This window comes from Schistocerca americana, chromosome 1 (genome assembly GCF_021461395.2).
Source record: "Schistocerca americana isolate TAMUIC-IGC-003095 chromosome 1, iqSchAmer2.1, whole genome shotgun sequence".
NCBI classification, from domain to species: Eukaryota; Metazoa; Arthropoda; class Insecta; order Orthoptera; family Acrididae; genus Schistocerca; species Schistocerca americana.
In genome coordinates this window covers 222,888,376-222,908,687 of record NC_060119.1, presented here as the reverse complement: position 1 = coordinate 222,908,687, position 20,312 = coordinate 222,888,376, and the positions used below count along the sequence as shown (strand labels likewise).

The 20,312-nt window shown below is 38.7% G+C and overlaps 1 protein-coding gene across 2 annotated transcripts in view; it reads left to right on the top strand.

Annotated features, from left to right (window-relative positions):
* Positions 1–20,312, top strand: part of LOC124610693 (probable maltase) — a 45,238-nt gene that overhangs the window by 24,217 nt on the left and 709 nt on the right. The window contains exons 7-10 of one of the 2 annotated variants that reach the window (XM_047140182.1): positions 10,395–10,569; positions 11,459–11,648; positions 11,745–11,750; positions 14,083–14,232. In XM_047140182.1, coding sequence (XP_046996138.1) covers positions 10,395–10,569; positions 11,459–11,648; positions 11,745–11,750; positions 14,083–14,232 — 521 coding nt within the window. The remainder of the gene's footprint in view (positions 1–10,394; positions 10,570–11,458; positions 11,649–11,744; positions 11,751–14,082; positions 14,233–20,312) is intronic. The other variant, XM_047140193.1, reaches the window with a different exon arrangement.

Sequence of the window (20,312 nt, the reverse complement as noted above, 5' to 3'; positions counted from 1 at the left end):
TTTGTTGATAGACTTTCTTGGGATAGTTTGTCTATCTCAAAGTGTCTTCCAGTTCAGTTCCTTCAGTATGTTGTGACACTCTGCCGTGAGTTAAACAAACCTGTGACCATCTGTGCTGCCCTTCTCTATATACGCTCAGTATCCCCTGTTAGTTGTATTTGGCACTGGTCCCACACACTTGAGCAACATTCTAGGATAGATCGCACAAGTGATTTGTACACTGATTGCCCTTCTCCAGTATTCTACCAATAAATCGAAGTCTACCACCTTCTTAACCCATGACTGAGCCTGGGTGCTCATTCCATTTCATATCTCTACAGTGCATAACACCCAGATATTTATGAGTTGACCAATTCCAACAGTGAGTTATTAATATAATAATCATAGGATACCTTACATATATAATGTACAATTTTACGTTTTTGAGCATCTAAAGCAAGTTGCCGGTCTTCACACAACTTTCAGATCTTATCAAGATCTGACCAAGTATTTATGCAGTTTGTTTCAGATAGTACTTCATTATAGGTAACTGCATAATCTGCAAAAATCCTGATGTTACTACTGATATTGTCTGCAAGGGTTACTTCTGATATTGTCTGCAAGGTCATTAACATACAACATGAACAGCAAGGGTATACCTGAAGTTGCTTCTACATCTAACAATGACTCTCCATCCAAGATAACATGCTATATCCTCCCTTCCAAAAAATTGTCAAAACAGTAACAAATATCACTTGATACCCCGTATGACTGAACTTTTGACAATAAGCATAGATGTGGTGCTAAGTCAAATACTTCTTGGAAATCAAAAATACTGATTGTTCACAATAAAGGATGGCAGCCAAAAACAGTTGCAGGATAGAATTTTTTTTTATTAAAATTCTTTACCAAGGTTTCGGTACATATAAACATACCTTCATCAGAAGTACATTTCTAAAATTACATCATGCACTGGAGAATAATGAAACAATTATGCCAAAAGGCGTCGTCAGTAATTAAAATATCATCTCCATTTGTACGACATGTGTAATGGGTACAGGATCAAAGCGAACAGTTTAACAATGTTACTTCAATCTTACTGAAGTAACATTGTTAAACTGTTCGCTTTGATCCTGTACCCATTACACATGTCGTACAAATGGAGATGATATTTTAATTACTGACGACGCCTTTTGGCATAATTGTTTCATTATTCTCCAGTGCATGATGTAATTTTAGAAATGTACTTCTGATGAAGGTATGTTTATATTTACCGAAACCTTGGTAAAGAATTTTAATAAAAAAAAATTCTATCCTGCAACTGTTTTTGGCTGCCATCCTTTATTGTGAAGAATTTTAACAGTTGCTGCTGCAGCCATGTTTAAAATCTTGAAATACTGATTGTCTTGATCGAAAGCTTTTAGTATGTCGTGTGAGAAAAGTGCAAGTTGGGTTTCACGTGTTCGATGTTTTCAGAATCGGAGCTGATTGGCACTGGTATCGTGCAGTTAAAGATATCTCATTACGTTTGAGCTCAGAGAATGTTCGAAGATTGTACAAAAAATAAATGTCAAAAAGATTGGACAGTAGTTTTGTCGATCACTTCTACTACCCTTCTTGTAGACAGGTGTAACCTGAACTTTTTTCCAAAAACTGGACACTTTTTTTTTTTTTGCCCCCTCCCCAAGGGATCTAAGATAGACTATTGTTAAAAGAGGGGCTAACTGAGCCACAAATTCAGTATAGAAGCTGACAGGGGTTCCATCTGGCCCTGGAGCTGTGTTCAGTTTTAATGATTTCAGCTGTTTCTCAACAATACTGACACCAATACTTATTTCATTCATCTTTTCAGTGGTACAAGGATTAAATTGGTACACTTCTGCTGGGTTTTCCTTTGTAAAGGAATATATTTGAAAATTGAGTTAAACATTTCAGCTTTTGCTTTGCTACCTTCAATTTCAATTCCTGTCTCACTTGCTTGGGACTGGTCACTGACTTTGGTGCCACTAACAGTTTTTAAATATGGTTAGAATTTCTTTGGGTTAAATGGAAGATCATTTGACAGTGTTCCACTAAGGTAGTCATTGAAAGCATCACACATTGCTGTCTTCACAGACAAATGTATTTCATTCAGCATCTATAGCCCTATGCTTTGTTTTACACCTATTATGCAATAGTCGCTGTTTCTTTAAAAGTTTCTTTACAGTGCTGAATTCCATGGAGGTTTCCTCACATTATGGACTGTTCTACTGGATACATATCTATCCAGTGTGCATTCAACTATTCTTTCAAACTTGAGCCAGAGTTCCTCCATATGCTCCTGACCTTTGCTGAAATTTTAAAGTTCCTCATTGAGGTATGACACCACTGATTTTTATGTAGGTTACTGAACACACGTTTCCCTGCTTGGTTTAGTTGATCTGTGTGTGTTGGTAATCATTGTTGCCACAACAGTGTCATGGTAAGTGATACCAGTTTCGATGTGGACATCCTTAAAGAGGTCAGGTCTATTTGTTGCTTTTAGATCCAACATGTTTCCATCGTGAGTGATGTTCCAACCTGCCTGTTGTAGGTAGTTTTCAGAGAAGGCATGTAGTATTGTCTCACAGGATGTCCTACCATGCTCACCACTGATAAATTTTAATTTTCCCAGTTAATTGTTGTATGAGTAAAGTCTCCACCAATGATTACAGTATGATTGGGGAACTTGCATACAAGTGAACTGAGGTTTTCTCTAAAGTTTTTGGTAATAGTGTTTTGAATTTAGTGTGTTCACCCACACATGGAGCACCTCCATTCAACATGACAAACCCAGACCACACATGAATGCTGCGACACCTGCAACAATCCAGCCTCTTGGGTTCACTGTCACTGATCACCTACAATAGTGTCCCAACTTGGTCTCATCTGATTTTTATCCGTTTCTAGAACATAAGGAACTCATTCAGGGACTTCACTTTGATAGTGGTGAAGCAGTGTAGGCAGAGATGAGGTTGTGCAGTTGCCAAGATGACGGTTGAGAAATACGAGACATGAAGAATAAAGAAGTAGAATGTTAATGTTGATTTTATTTAAAAAAACTTTGAGCTTTCACATAAAAATTCAGACACAGTACTTTTCAGCAAGGCCTCATACAAATACATGGATGTAACAATTTTTGGTGGCTCAGCAGGTCTAGTTAGAGATTGAGCAGGTGGAAGATTTCAGTTCGTTGGAGATTGCTTACTAAACAATCATACAACCCATCTGAGAATATTGATCAAATGTGTGGGACACATGTTAAATAGGATTAACAGATATCAAACATTTTCAGAAAAGAGTTGGACAAAGTTTCATGGGATTTGATTGAGCCATGGAAGACACACTGAAATGTCAAAAAATCTGAATTGCAGACAGTTGAAGGCATGTAACTATTGTGTGAATCTCTTAGTTCAGGGACCAGTTACAAGAACGAAATCTGGGAATGTACTACAGCATCCTGTGCATCACTTCAGTAAGGACAGTGAGGACAGGATTAGAAGGCACTCCATATGCAAATGCAATGGGGAAAAACTGCAATGGTGGTACAGTAGGGGGGGGGGGGGGAGTATACTTGATCATGCAATTTAGTGGTTTGTAGAGTATAGATATAGATTTACTGGTCAGTAAGACTAAAATGTTAGAAAAATCAAACCTTGCACCTTTCATCAAAACAAAAATTTAAATATATCATTGGTAAAGACATATAATTGCCTGTTTATAGTAAGTTAATGAACAAATTTATTAACAATTTTTTCTCATATTTTTGAGTGTGTCACTCGTTTAAGTTGCTATAAGTTTGTGTTAGCTCCATGCTGCAATTACTAGTTGCAAGGCATTTCTTTCTATTGGACTTGCTCCTCTGTTAGGGACTGTAAAATAAATATAATAACCAATGTGTAGGGGCAGGAAAATTCTATGAAAATGATACCCATGAAATTAATGATTTTTAGCAAAATAACACAAAATCAGATTTCTGTCACAGTGCTCCACATAACACACTTCATCTTTCTTAACAACCACTGACTATACCCTGATGTGGACTTGCTCAAAATAGCCTGCACATCATTTCAAACAATTTTTTTGTTTCAGTTTTGGGCTTCTGTAAGATGTGGTGAGGCCATTTGCCGTAGCTTAATTGTCGCTAGTTGTTTCCAAATGTCCTTGTTTCACTTAGCTCATCCTGATATGGCTGAATATGGAATAGATTCAGTACTAATAACCAGGTCAGTTTCCCCTCTCCAGAGACCGTTAATATGAAATTGTAAAGGCATGTTGTCATGTATCCAACTAGAAAAAAATGGCTCTGAGCACTATGGGACTTAACATCTGAGGTCATCAGTCCCCTAGAACTTAGAACTACTTAAACCTAACCAACCTAAGGACATCACACACATCCATGCCCGAGGCAGGATTTGAACCTATGACCATAGAGGTCACGCGGTTCCAGACTGAAGCGCCTAGAACCGCTCGGCCACACCGGCTGGCTGTCCAACTAGAGCTCCCTTCCTCTGATGACTAACACATGAAGGTAAATCATTAGCACATGTTTATGGATTATGGATTCTCAATAATACACAATTAATAACAAGTAAAAGTTCAAAAACATAGTGTTCAGATCTTGATGCGTCTGGCATTTAGAAAATTACCTGCAGCCAATCCAACAAGTGTTATGTAGGTTAAACAGTCAAAGATTTCAGAACTCTGTATGAAGAACACATGGACTGGATAAAAGTAACAAATCAGCAGTAGCAGCATACAATAGACGCAGGCCATCCTTTGAAAATCGATGACAACCTGGAAATTTTGCACAAAATCAGAAGTAAAAGAGTGGATGTCATGGGAAAAATGGAAATATTTTTTAATAATAAATAATATTCTTAACGTGGTAATAGAATTCAAAAACTCCGAAATCTTCAGCAGTCTTAAGCCAGTTCTAATGCTGTATATTTAATATACCAGTGCAAAATTTCACTGTAAAATGCAACAGTCGATACTCGTGCACATGCTGCATGGCGACCGACCACCAGGTTAGCCGAGAGCGCTAATGCGCTGCTTCCTGGACTCGGATCGAATCTGCCCAGCGGATTAACGACGAGGGCCTGGATGTAGTTTTTAGGCGGTTTTCCACATCCCACTAGGTGAATTCTGGGCTGGTCCCCATGTCCCGCCTCAGTATATGGCTCTGTCATTTGAAACACGTTCGCACTATTTCATGATTTACACTAGATGCAGACAGCTGGGGTACACTGATTACGTGCTGGGGGAGGGGGTTCCGGGTTGGCGGCGCAGGAAGGGCATCCTGCCACCCATTCTAATTAACCATGCCAAATCGGATTGTAACCATGCCGACCCTGCGAAAACGGGGGGACTAAGGCACAAGCGGAAGAATGCTGCAAGGCGACCATTTTGTATTAAGTGTATAGTGTTTACATGCATGTAGAAAAATTTGTGCAGTGAATTAAATCAAAAAACGATACCAAATTTAATAGTGCAGTCTTACACAACAGCTCCATCTGTGTACGTATGCCGTAAACAGAGCTATGTTATGCCAAAATCTTGAGGAAAAACCATCATGTATATAAAAAGTGTATTGCACAATTTTCACATCAAGTGATGTAAAGCTATCTGCACTCCATACAGGATGAGGTGTCAATCATTATAGAAAACAAGAGGCAGATTCACACCAACAGAAGACATAAATTTCTCAGTAACTTGTTGCAGAAAATACAAACAAGTAATAATATTCAGTATTCACAAATCACAAATGTATGAAATATGAAAGAGAGATTTAACATAAGAAAGTGTTTATCCTTTAACATAATTGAGAAATTAATTTCTCTTTGTCTCTTGAATTGGTAGAATCTGTTATAGCAGTTTTATCTCCCAATTAGATATTGTCTGTGAAGGGGCAGTGATTGTTTCTCTGTATTTTGAGGCAGACCTAATAGGTCATTTTTGATCAATTCCACAGGTTATCCTTAGGGGGAAAGTGTTCTGGAATGTCACTGCCCTACCATCATTTATTTTATCTCCACTTATTTGCATTGAGATGCCAACATGTGCTGAATAGTAAGGTTTTTTGGGAAATGATTTGTAACATTCTAAGTTTTATAGGCAATGTAGCTATAATGAGTAGCTGCACAGTGATACCATCTCTCAACTGTTTCTGACACTCTCTAGTTTTCACTAGAAAAGGGACAACTGCAAAAAGTACAAACTAAACCAATACTACTTAGAGACAGCAGCTAGTGATGGAAGCAACAGAGTGAAAACAGATTGTCGGTTGTAGTTCATTCATTTCTTTCAAGTGAAAATGGTCGACACTTTCTTCTTGAGTGAAACCAGTCTGTAGGTCTTCTGTCAGTGGAGCCATGTACTGTTTGCCCTTTAAGCCGATACCATTCTTTAGTGCTGTACTGTAGCAATTCCATTAGCTGTTGGTATACAGCTGGGGTTCATGTACCCTAGAGGTTAGTTAGAAAAACACACACACACACACACACACACACAGGCATCTGTGGGGGTATGATAAAGTTAGTATAAGCATATTCATTTGATTATGTACTGAATATAACAATTGTTCTTGTCATCAGTTAAAGCTGATTAATATATTGCTGTGGATTATGTTGTTCCAGGTGCAATTAAAATGTATCTAATTCAGCTGATGTATCAATGGGAGTATGAAGTTGATCAAAAAGTTTCCTTAGGAATATGTGAAAAAGAAAGGAGCAGTGCCAACTTTCTGTGATTAATTTTACTGAAAAGCTGTGATGATGCCCCGTAATTAAAAATCATTTAATTTAGCCCTTGAACACTTACTGAGCCTTTGTGTGTGTGTGTGTGTGTGTGTGTGTGTGTGTGTGTGGTGGAAGGTAAATATGGTGCAGAAAATTGCATTACCAGCTACATTCGCATAATTCATACCCGTGCGCATGAATCTGTTTATGTTTCAGAGCCTTCGAAAACTATCACATATAGTATTTACCAGTCATGAAGAAGTACTATTCTCCTTCACACACTGATACTCGAATTTCACAATTAAGCCTATCTCTAGCCATCACTGTAAGCAGTATGTAGCCACATTTTCATCCCTCAGGACAGCTGGGAGGACAATTGTAGTTGACTGGCCCCTGTTGCATTCAGTTCTGTGCAGAAATATTTCGTTGTTTAGGCATTGTTAATTCATTATTGCTGACTGCCCACTGTTATCGCCTGTTGCCACTGCTATTGTCATTTGGATATTTGCTTTCTTATTTAGTTCCAATAAGTATCTTTCAGTTCAGTTATTGTCCATGTTTATAATTAGCATTTACTTAACAAAGAACTTTGTGTCTGGATCAAAATGCTAACAAGTGTAAGAATAGAAAAGAGAGTGTGACTGAATAACGATTTATCCTAAAGAGAAATTCAATGTGGTGTACAGTATCTGCAAGGGTGATTCACAGTATGAAAATACATTAATTACAGAGCAAATAAAATTAATGAATGATGAAAAATATTTCTTAGGAGAAAAAAATTGTGACAAGTGACAGTACATGCTTAAAAAGCAAGTGATTTAAATCACCAAACAATTAAGAAAGTTTATCTGATAATCTTTATGTTCACATCACTGAGTGTTTACCAAAAGAGAACCATTGGTGATGGATGCAAACCAGTGGGAAGAGAAAGACGGAGCTTCAATAAATTTAAATAAATAAGTTTTTTCAACAGGTCAAATGTGTTACAAAATAATTCGTTTAAAAGTAAGAAATAACATTCAACACACATTTGAATGAAGCAAGAAATCTTGTACAGCAAATGAGGTGCCATTTGAGAATTTATAGTTCAGTATGAAAGAATGCATGATCTCAGTTGGCACCTTATTTTCCTTAGATGGTTTTGAGCATCATTCTTACTTTTATACAAATGATTCCAAAAAACATTTACCATCTTTCAAAACAAGTTTTGTTCTTGAGCTTAACACTTGATTCGAAGGAATCAAGTTTAGAAATCTAATGTCACAATAGTGTAACTTTTTATGCACAAAATGTGTAGGCCTTGAAAGGAGACTCTTTGACACTTCATTTACATAGCTATCACCAGCTGTTGGTAGAAAGATTTCAGTTTTTCCTCAAATTACTCGTTAAGTTTTTCTTAATTACCCTGATTACTTCAAGCAAATCCCCTCCCCCTCCCCCCCCCCCCCCCCCCCCCCCCACACACACACACACACACACACACACACACACACACACACACACAAAGAAAAAGAAACTAGACATCACGCAGGTCAATTTGACTCGCCTGTTAGTCCATTTCCCACTCTTCATGCGGCTATGAAAATTCAGGCAAAAACCCATTGTGTAATTTATAGGAAGTAATGTTTTTGTTATGCTCAAACACTTGATCAAAAATTGTTTGATCACTTATTTAAATATAAACTTATATGTAGCATCAGTTATTAACCTTTTAGAAACAACTGATTATCCGTCTTATTGCCAGAAGTACAAAAATTCTTATTTAAATAAATAAATACTTCGACAGTATTTCCTTTATTTAGAAATATACTTCTTTGTACCTTTCCTTGAAATAATATATGTTTTTCATCCCTAAAAAAGTTCGGCAACCCTAATTACGGTTTATGTGTAACATAAAGGCCGATGAAGTATGCAAGTGAAATCTATTAAACCCAAAGTGAGCTTGAAAAACTGTCATGATTGAAGAGACTAGGTTAATTTGATTATTACATTTAACTGGAAAAAGAGACTGAATGAAAAAAACAATTGTCTGGCCAATCAGTTATTAAAACCAGTTGGTTGTCCCATCACTAACTGCAGCACTATGTCTCCTCAGTCCTGGCTGACAGTTTCGTGTGCAGTCTTGAGATACTATCCCCTCCCCTTCTCTCCCCACTTAGATTAAAATTACTTAGTGATTGATGTTTCAGTAAATCAAGTGGTACGGGCCACCCATCACCCATGTCCTCGTTGTTACCTGTTCTGTACGTACACGCAGTACCTTATGAAGCATGGCTGCCCTCCATGCCAGCAACATTGCTCCCCACCACTCCAATCTGCCAATCATATTGTAATTTTAACTGGACTAAAAGCAAGGGAAACTTTCTGATTACTTTTATGGAACATTGGTTGGTGTTATATTAGCATTTAATGTTAGGAGCTGAACTGCAAAAACAGCATGTTCTTTGCTTAAGGCACACACATTTACAAGTCAAAGATACAGTATAGCAAAAGTTAAATCTGACTAACTTTTTATTCAGTGTCAGAGTAAAACCATATGTTGATATTGATAGTTAACATTGTCATAATATTACACGCTCACACATTTAGAATAACTCTCAAAAATTACTATAGTAAATATATTGCTGCTTTGAGTATTTATTCTCAGCTCAGGAACATATACTGTAGATACACAAGCTGATGATCAAATTATGGAATCGATAACTTACACTGATGAAATGCTATGCATGTGGCAAATTTGTACCTTAGGCACACACATACGGAATTTTGCAGTCTCTGAGCTACTCAGGGTGGCTTAAATATCATTCTGTGTTTAGGATGTTGGGTACAAATTACTCTAAAACACACAATAAAATAGTATAATTACATGTATGTCAAGAAATAAATTCTCAGAATAAGAAGAAACACCTAAATTCTTAACATACTATATATTTGAATTGATTGATATGTAGTTGTGCACTTCGAGCAAAGCAATTAGTTTTTTTGAAGTGGAGTACTGAACATTACATGCCGATATAATGTGAAGGACTATTCCTCTCAGCTGTGCTGGTAAGTCTCTCTTGCTTGCTCATGTTAGTCTTCTTTCTGTTTCCTTTTATTCAAGAGTTTAAAATTGATTTAATACTTAACATTCTTGTAACAAGAATGCAGTTCTGACAACTTCAACTAGTTAAAGTGCAAGAGAATCAATATACAAATAAAGTTACACCTCATCATGAGTGCCACAGGGACCTAAATAGATTAGATAACTTAAAAAGAAAAAATAATTGTGACTAAAAGGGTTATTTATTATATTTCCTGTGCATCCAATAACCATGTATGCAATTGTGAATTATGGATAGTACTCTTGTGGAGGAAATTGTTGGATTTTATTCCTTGTAACATACTGCTCTGTAGTCCACAAACTACTGTAGAATCTTTCAAATTTGCAAAATACTGCTTTCTTCAAAAGCTGTAATATATTGTTCCTGTAGCCTTTTTAGGCCAAAGACAAAGGGTATTTACTTTTGAGTAAAGCCTAATAATTTTTCAAATATTTCTTCAGGCTATGAATATAATAGATGTTAGCAGGTGTTTGCTTGTTGCCCTCAGAACTGGATTTTACATACTGCTGATAACATTGTTTAAAATGTATGAAAATGAAAATTTCTTTGGCAGTTATCGGGTGGACACAGCGAACGTATTGCTACACGTGTTTCGAGAGAAGCTGTGGATGGCCTTACCATGCTTGTTATGCTATTGCCGGGAACACCAATTACCCTGTATGGAGACGAATTAGCAATTGAAGGAGCAAGAAACATATCAATGCCCTGGAACAACTCGTCACAAACCGGTAAAATTACAAATAATGTATATTTTTAATTTTATCTTTGCGGTGTTTCATAATTAAATCCTTCCTTTGTATACCAAATAATACACACAACAAATATTGTGAAATTCTGATTTGCTAGTTAAATTTCCAGTATCTGCAATGTTGTACATTACGTAAATGAAGGAAATGTTAAAAAAATAGGAAATGTGAAAGAAGGTTGAGTTATGTGCTATCTTCTTTAACCCGAAAATTCTGAAACTCAGTCCCCACTAGTCAGTCTTACTTCATCATCTCATTTGGTAAGTCTCTCCTGACATGGCGTTCTGGGCAACTTTTCCGTAAGTCTCCTTATTTTCTAAAAGTTCCTTCTGCTTCAACCTTTCTGCTCATAAAGCTTGCCCATTTCCTTAACTCTTAGGTCTTTTCTCCTGCCATTGCTTGATGAGTAGATTTTTTATCCATCCAATTATATTTTCAAAAACTGATTACTTTTGCTGATAAACTGCACTTTTGGCTGAGTGCACCAAGACAAAGTAACTTGGCTTCACAAAGCATTTGTTGAAGTGAAGTGGGCTGGGCAAATACTGTGCTGAGTCTATTCCACTGTGTGTGGTCAGTAGTGAACAAAGAATCTAAATCTGAACTGTAGTATCTTTACTTTGATAATATGACCAATGAAATTTTAGACAGGCATTATACACCACATGAAACACACATTACAGTAATTGTAAAATATTTGTCTCCTCTTTAAATATTGCAGAAGTAGCTCAAGTCAGTAGCAGCCAAAGACATTTTGCAAAAAACGTTAAAAGCACTATGCTTTGTGCCATACCGTTCTGTTTGCAATGAAATTATTTAAATTGTTATTGCTGGATTGTTGTTAAATACATAAATACTTTCCTTCACACAGGGTCTTCACAGGCACCTTCTGCAGGTGATACTGGTAGCATTAGTTCTGATACCATTGCATCATCTCAGCTGACTGATAGAAGTCACTTGAACCTGTATAAAGACTTAGTGAAGCAGCGTGAGTCACCATCTATAATGTATGGCTCCTGTGACACATCAGTCATAAATGGCACAGTGTTTGTCATGACAAGGTATGTTAACTTATTTTCACCCTTTTGATCTGAAAAGCATTTATTTAACTTGAACTATATTAACATAGGCGTTTCTTTCATTTGTTGCTGCATTAGGATACGGTACGTACTATAATTTTTGAAAGTTTATATTTGCTTTCACTTCATAAGATAAAGCTGCTCAAATTTTAAATGCCAGTTAAAGCAGGGCCAAAATTATATTTAAATTGAGAAAGATAACTGCTTGAGTTGTGTAAATGATATTACTTAGATATCTACTCATCATATAGAGAAGACATTGAGGCGCAGACAGGCACAAAAAGCCCTTTGTGCCTTTTAGCTTTCAGTCCAGAGGCCTCTTCTGAACAATTTGCATGCAGATGACCACAGTCTCTGCCCATTGTGGCCAGAGTCATAACTGTGCTTAACGGGAGCAACAATCAGATTTTGGGGACAAAGAGGCAGCTTGGGTCAGGGGGGTGGGGAAGGGGTAGTGTTGCTTCTCAGAGCACGCAGGGATGAAGTGGGACAGCATAGGGACTGCTAGGTACTTTCAGGAGGTTGGGAAGCAGATCAGAAAAGGAAGGGGAAAAGGACTAGAGGGTGCGTTGGTGGAATAGAAGGCTGTGTTCTGCTGGAATGGGAGCAGGAAAGGGGATAGGTAAGCAGAGGACAGGGACTAAGGTTGAAACCAGGGGGATTATGGGAATGTAGGATACATTGCAGTAGAATAATGACAATAAACAATATGTACAAAGAACTCACAGAATCCACAGGAATGACTTTTTCTCCTTAAAACAGTAATTACATCTCAAAATTTAATAAATGGCTGGATCGAGAAATCGTTCGACAGTAACTAAACAAGAGATACAATTCTTGTGAATCTATTGACAACCAAGGGATAAACAACAGTCCTTAACTTGTGGGAAAGTGGGTTTATGAACCATAATATTGGCATGGTATTAATTTTACAAATGGTAGGTCCTTCAGTGCACTTGGTGGCTTTCTCTTTGTAATAGCCCATATTTTGACCCTTCTGCTTCGTATAACTTAAGATACCTGCAACATGAACCTGATAGCACAGGCCCATCAGTGAATTAAGCCAATAGATAGTTACTCCCTCTCATACCAAATTAACAACTTGAATAACTTCGACACTCCAAGAAAAAAGTAACTATTTGACCAGTGCAAATAAGAGCTTGACTTTATGAAACAGTTCTGGATTAACAGCAGTACTAACAGTTTAAGCCAGGTACTCATATTCAACATGCGCACAGTATGTCAACAGCTAGTTCACAAACACCTTAGTTCAAGAGAAACAACAGGGTCAGCCTTTTACTCATACTAGAATTATAAACAATTCAGTGATCATCCACCCAACTAATCTTTACATAATGGTAGAGTAAAAGAAACTCTGATTAAAGCTCAAAATATCTAAATACTGTGACCCAGCTGTAGTTCACACATATGCTTCAAACAGCCTTTTAGCCACCAAACTAAAAACAGTCACCACTGTTTGTGAATACCAGTGCAAATAGGTCCCTCAGACTCATACTCGGTGACCAAGCTGGCTCCACACAATCACTATGGACAACACGTTCTATGCCAGTGTGTGAAATCTTAACAATTCAAAGTTTTACAGTTCTGAGGGAAAGTATACTGTTGCTTAACACAGAAAAAGTGTGTTTCAGCAGGGGAAGAGTGTATTTTTAACTAGGAAATCTGAGGGCAGGAATTTTTTTCCTTGTCTGTGTATACAACCTGCAGTGGTTGTGTATGTGAGTTGTGCTAGTGTGAGCCGGCCGTGGTGGTCTAGTGGTTCTAGGCGCGCAGTCCGGAACCGCGGGACTGCTACGGTCGCAGGTTCGAATCCTGCCTCGGGCATGGATGTGTGTGATGTCCTTAGGTTAGTTAGGTTTAAGTAGTTCTAAGTTCTAGGGGACTGATGGCCACAGAAGTTAAGTCCCATAGTGCTCAGAGCCATTTGAACCATTTTTTTTGTGCTAGTGTGAATGAGTTTTGTACTTCAGGAGGAGGCCTTTTCGCAGGAAGCTAAAATGTACAGCAGTCTTTCCATTGTGCAGGTCTAAGACTCAATGTCTCCTCTATATGGTGTGTAGCAATCTATCCTTTTATGATACTGTTGTTTTTCTGTCCTGTACTTTCCATTGTTTAATATGACTTAGTGTGCTAATGGAAACCAAACACAACTAAAATATTGCAAAGTTTGAGCTGGAGGAGAGGTATGAGCAGTGGAAGGGCACAGTTAACAGCTTCACAGCATTTCTGCCCATAGCAAAAGAATGTTTAAAAAATATATGCTATGATTCTGAGTGTTCAAATGAAGCTACTGTAATTTGATACTGGTTGGTAGATTTATTTTTAACATATGATTATGCAGTAATTCAACTGTTAACGGTATGCTTGATTTGTTTCTATGTTTTTGCTGTTTCAGAATTAAAAGTGGCAACCCGGGAATCTTGGTTGCCTTCAACCCCAGCAGTAACAATGTTACTGTCAATTTGAACAGTATTGATAACATATCAGAAGAATTGACTGTGCAGTTACAAAGCTCTAATTTTGTGCATGATACCGTCAGACTGAAGTAAGTAACGCCTTGTCGCTATCTTAAAGTTATCATTTTACTAATGAGGATGCGTCTGTCCATGGTTGGGATGTAAATGTTGCTCCAGTCACTGTAGGACTGCCTTATATTTGGATTAAAATAACATTGACTGCAGCTCCAGTGAGTCAAGTAGTAGGGATTAGCCATCAGCTAGTAAGCTGTAAAATTTGAAATTTTCCTGGCGAATCAGCTGTTCAAAAAGATTTCAGACTTGCAGCAAGTTGTCGTAAACTTCATTGCGTGATATTTTGGCTGGACAACTGCCAGCCATCTTCAGGTGAGCCGAACAAGGACTGAGGAAGACGTTCTCCGCTCCGTCGTATGTAGTGCGCTGATGGTACTGCCGCACATAATGGTACTGCCGCACATGCGTTGCAGTCGCGGAGACAGAAGGACCACACCGCCCAGTGACAGCGCACTTGCTGGTGGAACTGGAAGACTCAGCTGCTGTCGGTATTGTTGCTGGCTGCAGCTATCTAAGTCTTCTGGTGTCTTCGTCTCAAGCAAATTTCAGAGATGACGGGATTCCACGCGTTATTCAATTGGTAACAACTGTCACGGTTCATTAGATTTCCCGCGATGCATATTTCAACGGATTCTTTGATAATGGAGTCCCAAAAAGTTGTTGCTGTGGCCAAAATTGAAGTTTTGTCGTACTCCATAGACTGTCCGTCGGAAATAAAATGTTCCGCAACTGCAAACTAACTGGGTTGTAGTAGGGGAGTGCAATGTTGATGTTCCGTAAAACGCTCTTCCACTGTACACGTTGTCTGTCCTATATAGGCCATACCACATTGGCACGGTATTTTGTAAATTCCCGCCTTCCGCAGTAACAAATCATCCTTCACCGATCCCAGCAAATCCAAAATCCTAGGTGGATGAAAAACCACTTTCACATGAAAATTATTAAGAATCCTCACTATTTTGAAGGAGATATTTCCAAGGAAGGGAAGAAAAGCTAGGGACTTGGCTGGCGTGTTCTCCTCTTTATCCACTTCCCGGTTCCTGGCTTTAGTTGAGAAGGCCCTGTTAATTTGCTGGGTCGAGTATCCATTGTCTCTGTACACTGTCCTTAAATGGGGAAGTTCCTTAAGCAAATTCTCTGTATCAGACACAGTATGTGCCCTTTGCATAAGGCTTTTAAGTACACTCATGGTTTGGGATGGGTGATGGAACCTTGAAGAATGCAAGTACAGATCAGTGTGAGTGGGCTTACGAAAAACAAAATGTCCCACTGAGCCATCACTCTTCCTTTTAACTGAAACATCCAGAAAAGGAAGGCAACTATCTTTCCCTAGTTCCATAGTGTTGTTGTGGTCTTCAGTCCTAAGACTGGTTTGATGCTGCTCTCCATGCTACTCTATCCTGTGCAAGCTTCATCATCTCCCAGTACCTACTGCAACCTACATCCTTCTGAATCTGCTTACTGTATTCATCTCTTGGTCTCCCTCTACGATTTTTACCCTCCACGGTGCCCTCCAATGCTAAATTTGTGATCCCTCGATGCCTCAAAACATGTCCTACCAACCGATCCCTTCTTCTAGTCAAGTTGTGCCACAAACTTCTCTTCTCCCCCACCCTATTCAATACCTCCTCATTAGTTACGTGATCTACCCACCTTATCTTCAGTATTCTTCTGTAGCACCACATTTCGAAAGCTTCTATTCTCTTCTTGTCCAAACTAGTTATCGTCCATGTTTCACTTCCATACATGGCTACACTCCATACAAATACTTTCAGAAACGACTTCCTTACACTTAAATTTATACTCGATGTTAACAAATTTCTCTTCTTGAGAAACGCTTTCCTTGCCATTGCCAGTCTACATTTTATATCCTCTCTACTTCGACCATCATCGGTTATTATACTCCCTAAATAGCAAAACGCCTTTACTACTTTAAGTGTCTCATTTCCTAATCTAATTCCCTCAGCATCACCCGACTTAATTTGACTACATTCCATTATCCATAGTAAATAGAATATTCTCATGGATTGAGTTAAGATGATGAAAAAACTCCATTAACTTTTCTTCTCCATGGGGCCACACTAGGAAAGTATCTTCGACACATCTCCAAAAAAACAGTTGGTTTACAGACCGCTGATTCAAGTGCTCTCTCCTCAAAATCCTCCATAAAAAGGTTAGCCACCAGAGGAGACAGAGGGCTGCTCGTGGCGACACTGTCAGACTGTTCAAAATATTCCTGGTTAAACATAAAATAAGTTCAGGAAAGAGCATGCCAAAACAAAGCAGTGATGACTGATTCAAACTGTTGACCAATTAGTGTCAAGAAATCCGCAAGAGGTACTTCTGTGAAAAGGGAAACTACATCAAAACTCACTAAGAGATCCGAACTACTTACGTGGAGAGCCCCCAGTCTGTTGATAAAATCAGCGAAGTTCCATATATGATGTGAACATTTGCCAACAAATGGTCTCGGCAAAGAAGCTAGATGTTTGGCTAAATCATATGTGGTTGTATCAATATTACTCACTACAGGTCGTGAAGGCAGACCTTCTTTATGTACTTCAGGAGAATATTCGATTTACCATGGAACTAGAGAAAGATGGTTGCCTCTCATTCCTGGATGTTTTGGTTAAACAGAAGCGTGACAGCTCAGTGGGACATCCTGTTTATCATAAGCCCACTCACACTGATTTGTACTTGCATTCTTCAAGGTTCAGTCACCCATCCAAAACCATAAGTGTACTTAAAACCCTTGTGCAAAGGGCACATACTGTGTCTGATGCAGAGAATTTACCAAAGGAACTTGCACATTTAAGGACGGTGTTCAGAGACAATGGATACGCGACCCAGCAAATTAACAGGGCCTTCTCAACTAGAGCCAGGAACCGGGAAGCAGACAGAATGCGCCAGCCAAGTCCCTAGCTATTCTTCCGTTCGTTGGAAATATCTCCTTCAAAATAGCAAGGATTCTTAATAATTTTCATGTGAAAGTGGTTTTTCGTCCACCTTCTAAGATTTTGGATTTGCTGGGATCGGTGAAGGATGATTTGTTACTGCGGAAGGCAGGAATTTACAAAACACCATGCCAATGTGGTATTGGCTATGTAGGGCAGACACGCGTACAGTGGAATAGTGTTGTACGGAACATCAACATTGCACTCGCCTACTACAACGCAATAAGTTTGCAGTTGTGGAACATTGTATTTCCGACGGACATTCAACAGAGTACGACAAAACTTCAATTTCGGCCATGGCAACAACTTTTTGGGACTCCATTATCAAAGAATCCGTTGAAATACGCATCACTGAAAATGTAATGAACCGTGACAGTGGGTACCAATTGAATAATGCGTGGAATCCCGTCGTCTCTGAAATTTGCTTGAGACAAAGACACCAGAAGACTTAGATAGCTGCAGCCAGCGACAATATTGACAGCAGCTGAGTCTTGAAGTTCCACCAGCGAGGGCGCTGTCGCTGGGCAGTGTGGTCCTTCTGTCTCCATGACTGACTGCAACTTATGTGCGGTAGTATCATCAGCGCACTATATAAGACGGAGCGGAGAACGTCTTCGTCAGTCCTCATTCGGCTCACCTGAAGATGGCTGGCAGTTGTCCAGCACGAAATATCATGCAATGAAGTTTACAATGACCGGCTGCAAGCCCGAAATCTTTTTGAACAGCTAGTAAGTTATTTCTCAAGTGAGCTATGCTCACTGTGTTGCCTGTTCTTTTAGTTTCACCCAAAGACTGGTCAGGCATGGCTAGTTTAACAATGGCCCCCACCTCATCCCATCCTCAACCACTGCAATCTGTCAGTCCCAAAGTTATTTTATTCAAACTGTAATGAGTAACTTCTACATCCGAATGTTTGTAATTTATTGAAACTGAACTGACAGATGCGAATTAAAACAAACTTGCAACATTTCCATATGATAGGGCAGCAAGAACATGTTTATTTTAAAAGAACGAAAGTGTGAAATAATTATAACCAACTCTAGAATACATTAGCTATAGTGCTATGGTTGCTGCAGTGTATAATTAAATGACAAGTGGGAATTTTAATAATCTCATAAAGAGCGTTTGATACCATTTTTGCCTGTAGCTGTTATCAATAATGTTCACTGTATACTAAGCAAACAAGTTAGACATTTAAATTCCATTTAATGCACTAGCACCAAATGTATGGTGTCCTGAGGTAGGCATGTTCCACAAAGATTATCGCAGGTGTATATCCAGGTTAAAAAATGCCATAAAAAGAACCAATGGTAATAATGTGTGGATTTGGCTGCATTGGTGTTTGTCTTCTATTAGATAAAACTTGTCATTAGGAGGAAGAATTGTTTGCAAATTAAATGTTGAGTTCACCTTCAGGCGCAGATTTTTTTTTAATTTTATTTTTTTAAATTAGTGCAGAATGCATTTGAAACCACATGGTGATGCTTAATCACAGCATATTCTTGCATTAGCCTTCTGGTAAATTTATTTTTAGGCTTTCTTAAAGCATTTACTGTGGGTTCAGAGCTGTTTGTTTCAATTTATATAAAGGCAACAAGAGCACTTTAATGGACGTTTTGGTACAGCAGCAAAAGAGTAAAGGTAATTTCCAAAGTGAATTCTCTTTGTAAAAGTTGATGGCAACATAAGATCTGAATCAAGAGTGACTGTATGTACCTGCAACAACTTGTTGCTATGTAAATCTGACACCTTTTCTCAGTGTTGCTTGTTACTGCGAATATGTATATATAATCTCTAGCCAATAAGAGTGCACAAAAATGTAGCTGTCAGTCTTTGCAGTAAGTGTTGCATTCTGATATTCTTCTAACTTAATTTTAAATCCATGTGAAAAAAACACTAATTTATGAATATTTTTATGTCCGGTACAAAAATGACCAGAGAAGTTAATGTTTTGTGCTACAACTGAAGCAGCACACGAAAGTAGAACCCAGCATTTTAAATGTATAGTACAGTGTGTTCCCAAAAAAAAGTGTATATTTATGAAACTTGGGAGACACATTTAAGAATCTCTCCCGTTTCAATTACAGATGTTCAGTATGTTCTCCACTAGCAACACGAACAATATCACATCGATACTCGAATTCCTTATGGTAGAGTTAGTGCATAAATCTTATCCTTAATGAAACTGTGCAGAAGAGTCAAATCCGGTGATGGTAGAGGCCAGCTGAGAAGTACTAAGTCACCAGCTGTTTGATGACCAATCCTATGGCTCGGCAGTGTTTCGTTCAGCTATTCATGCACATGACAACTCCAGTGAGGTGGTACCCCAATCTTGTTGAAAAATGAAGTTGTCCTTGTTCAGGCTAGGAAACGAAAAGTTTTGTAACATAGCAAGATACTGTTGACCGTTAACTGTGTGGAGTAGCTACTTTGCTGCAGGTGGCAGTAACCAAGCAAACAGAAGTCAGTGACATCTAGTGGCAATGAATATAAACTAGACAATGTACAGGGCTATTACAAATGATTGAAGCGATTTCATAAATTCACTGTAGCTCCATTCATTGACATATGGTCACGACACACTACAGATACGTAGAAAAACTCATAAAGTTTTGTTCGGCTGAAGCCGCACTTCAGGTTTCTGCCGCCAGAGCGCTCGAGAGCGCAGTGAGACAAAATGGCGACGGGAGCCAAGAAAGCGTATGTCGTGATTGAAATGCACTCACATCAGTCAGTCGTAACAGTGCAACGACACTTCAGGACGAAGTTCAACAAAGATCCACCAACTGCTAACTCCATTCGGCGATGGTATGTGCAGTTTAAAGCTTCTGGATGCCTCTGTAGGGGGAAATCAACGGGTCGGCCTGCAGTGAGCGAAGAAACGGTTGAACGCGTGCAGGCAAGTTTCACGCGTAGCCCGCGGAAGTCGACGAATAAAGCAAGCAGGGAGCTAAACGTACCACAGCCGACGGTTTGGAAAATCTTACGGGAAAGGCTAAAGCAGAAGCCTTACCGTTTCGAACTCATTGATGTGGAGATGCTGTGCCGAGTGTGGGAGGAACTTGATTATCAGCTTGATGTCTGCCGAATCACTAAAGGGGCACATATCGAACATTTGTGAATGCCTAAAAAAACTTTTT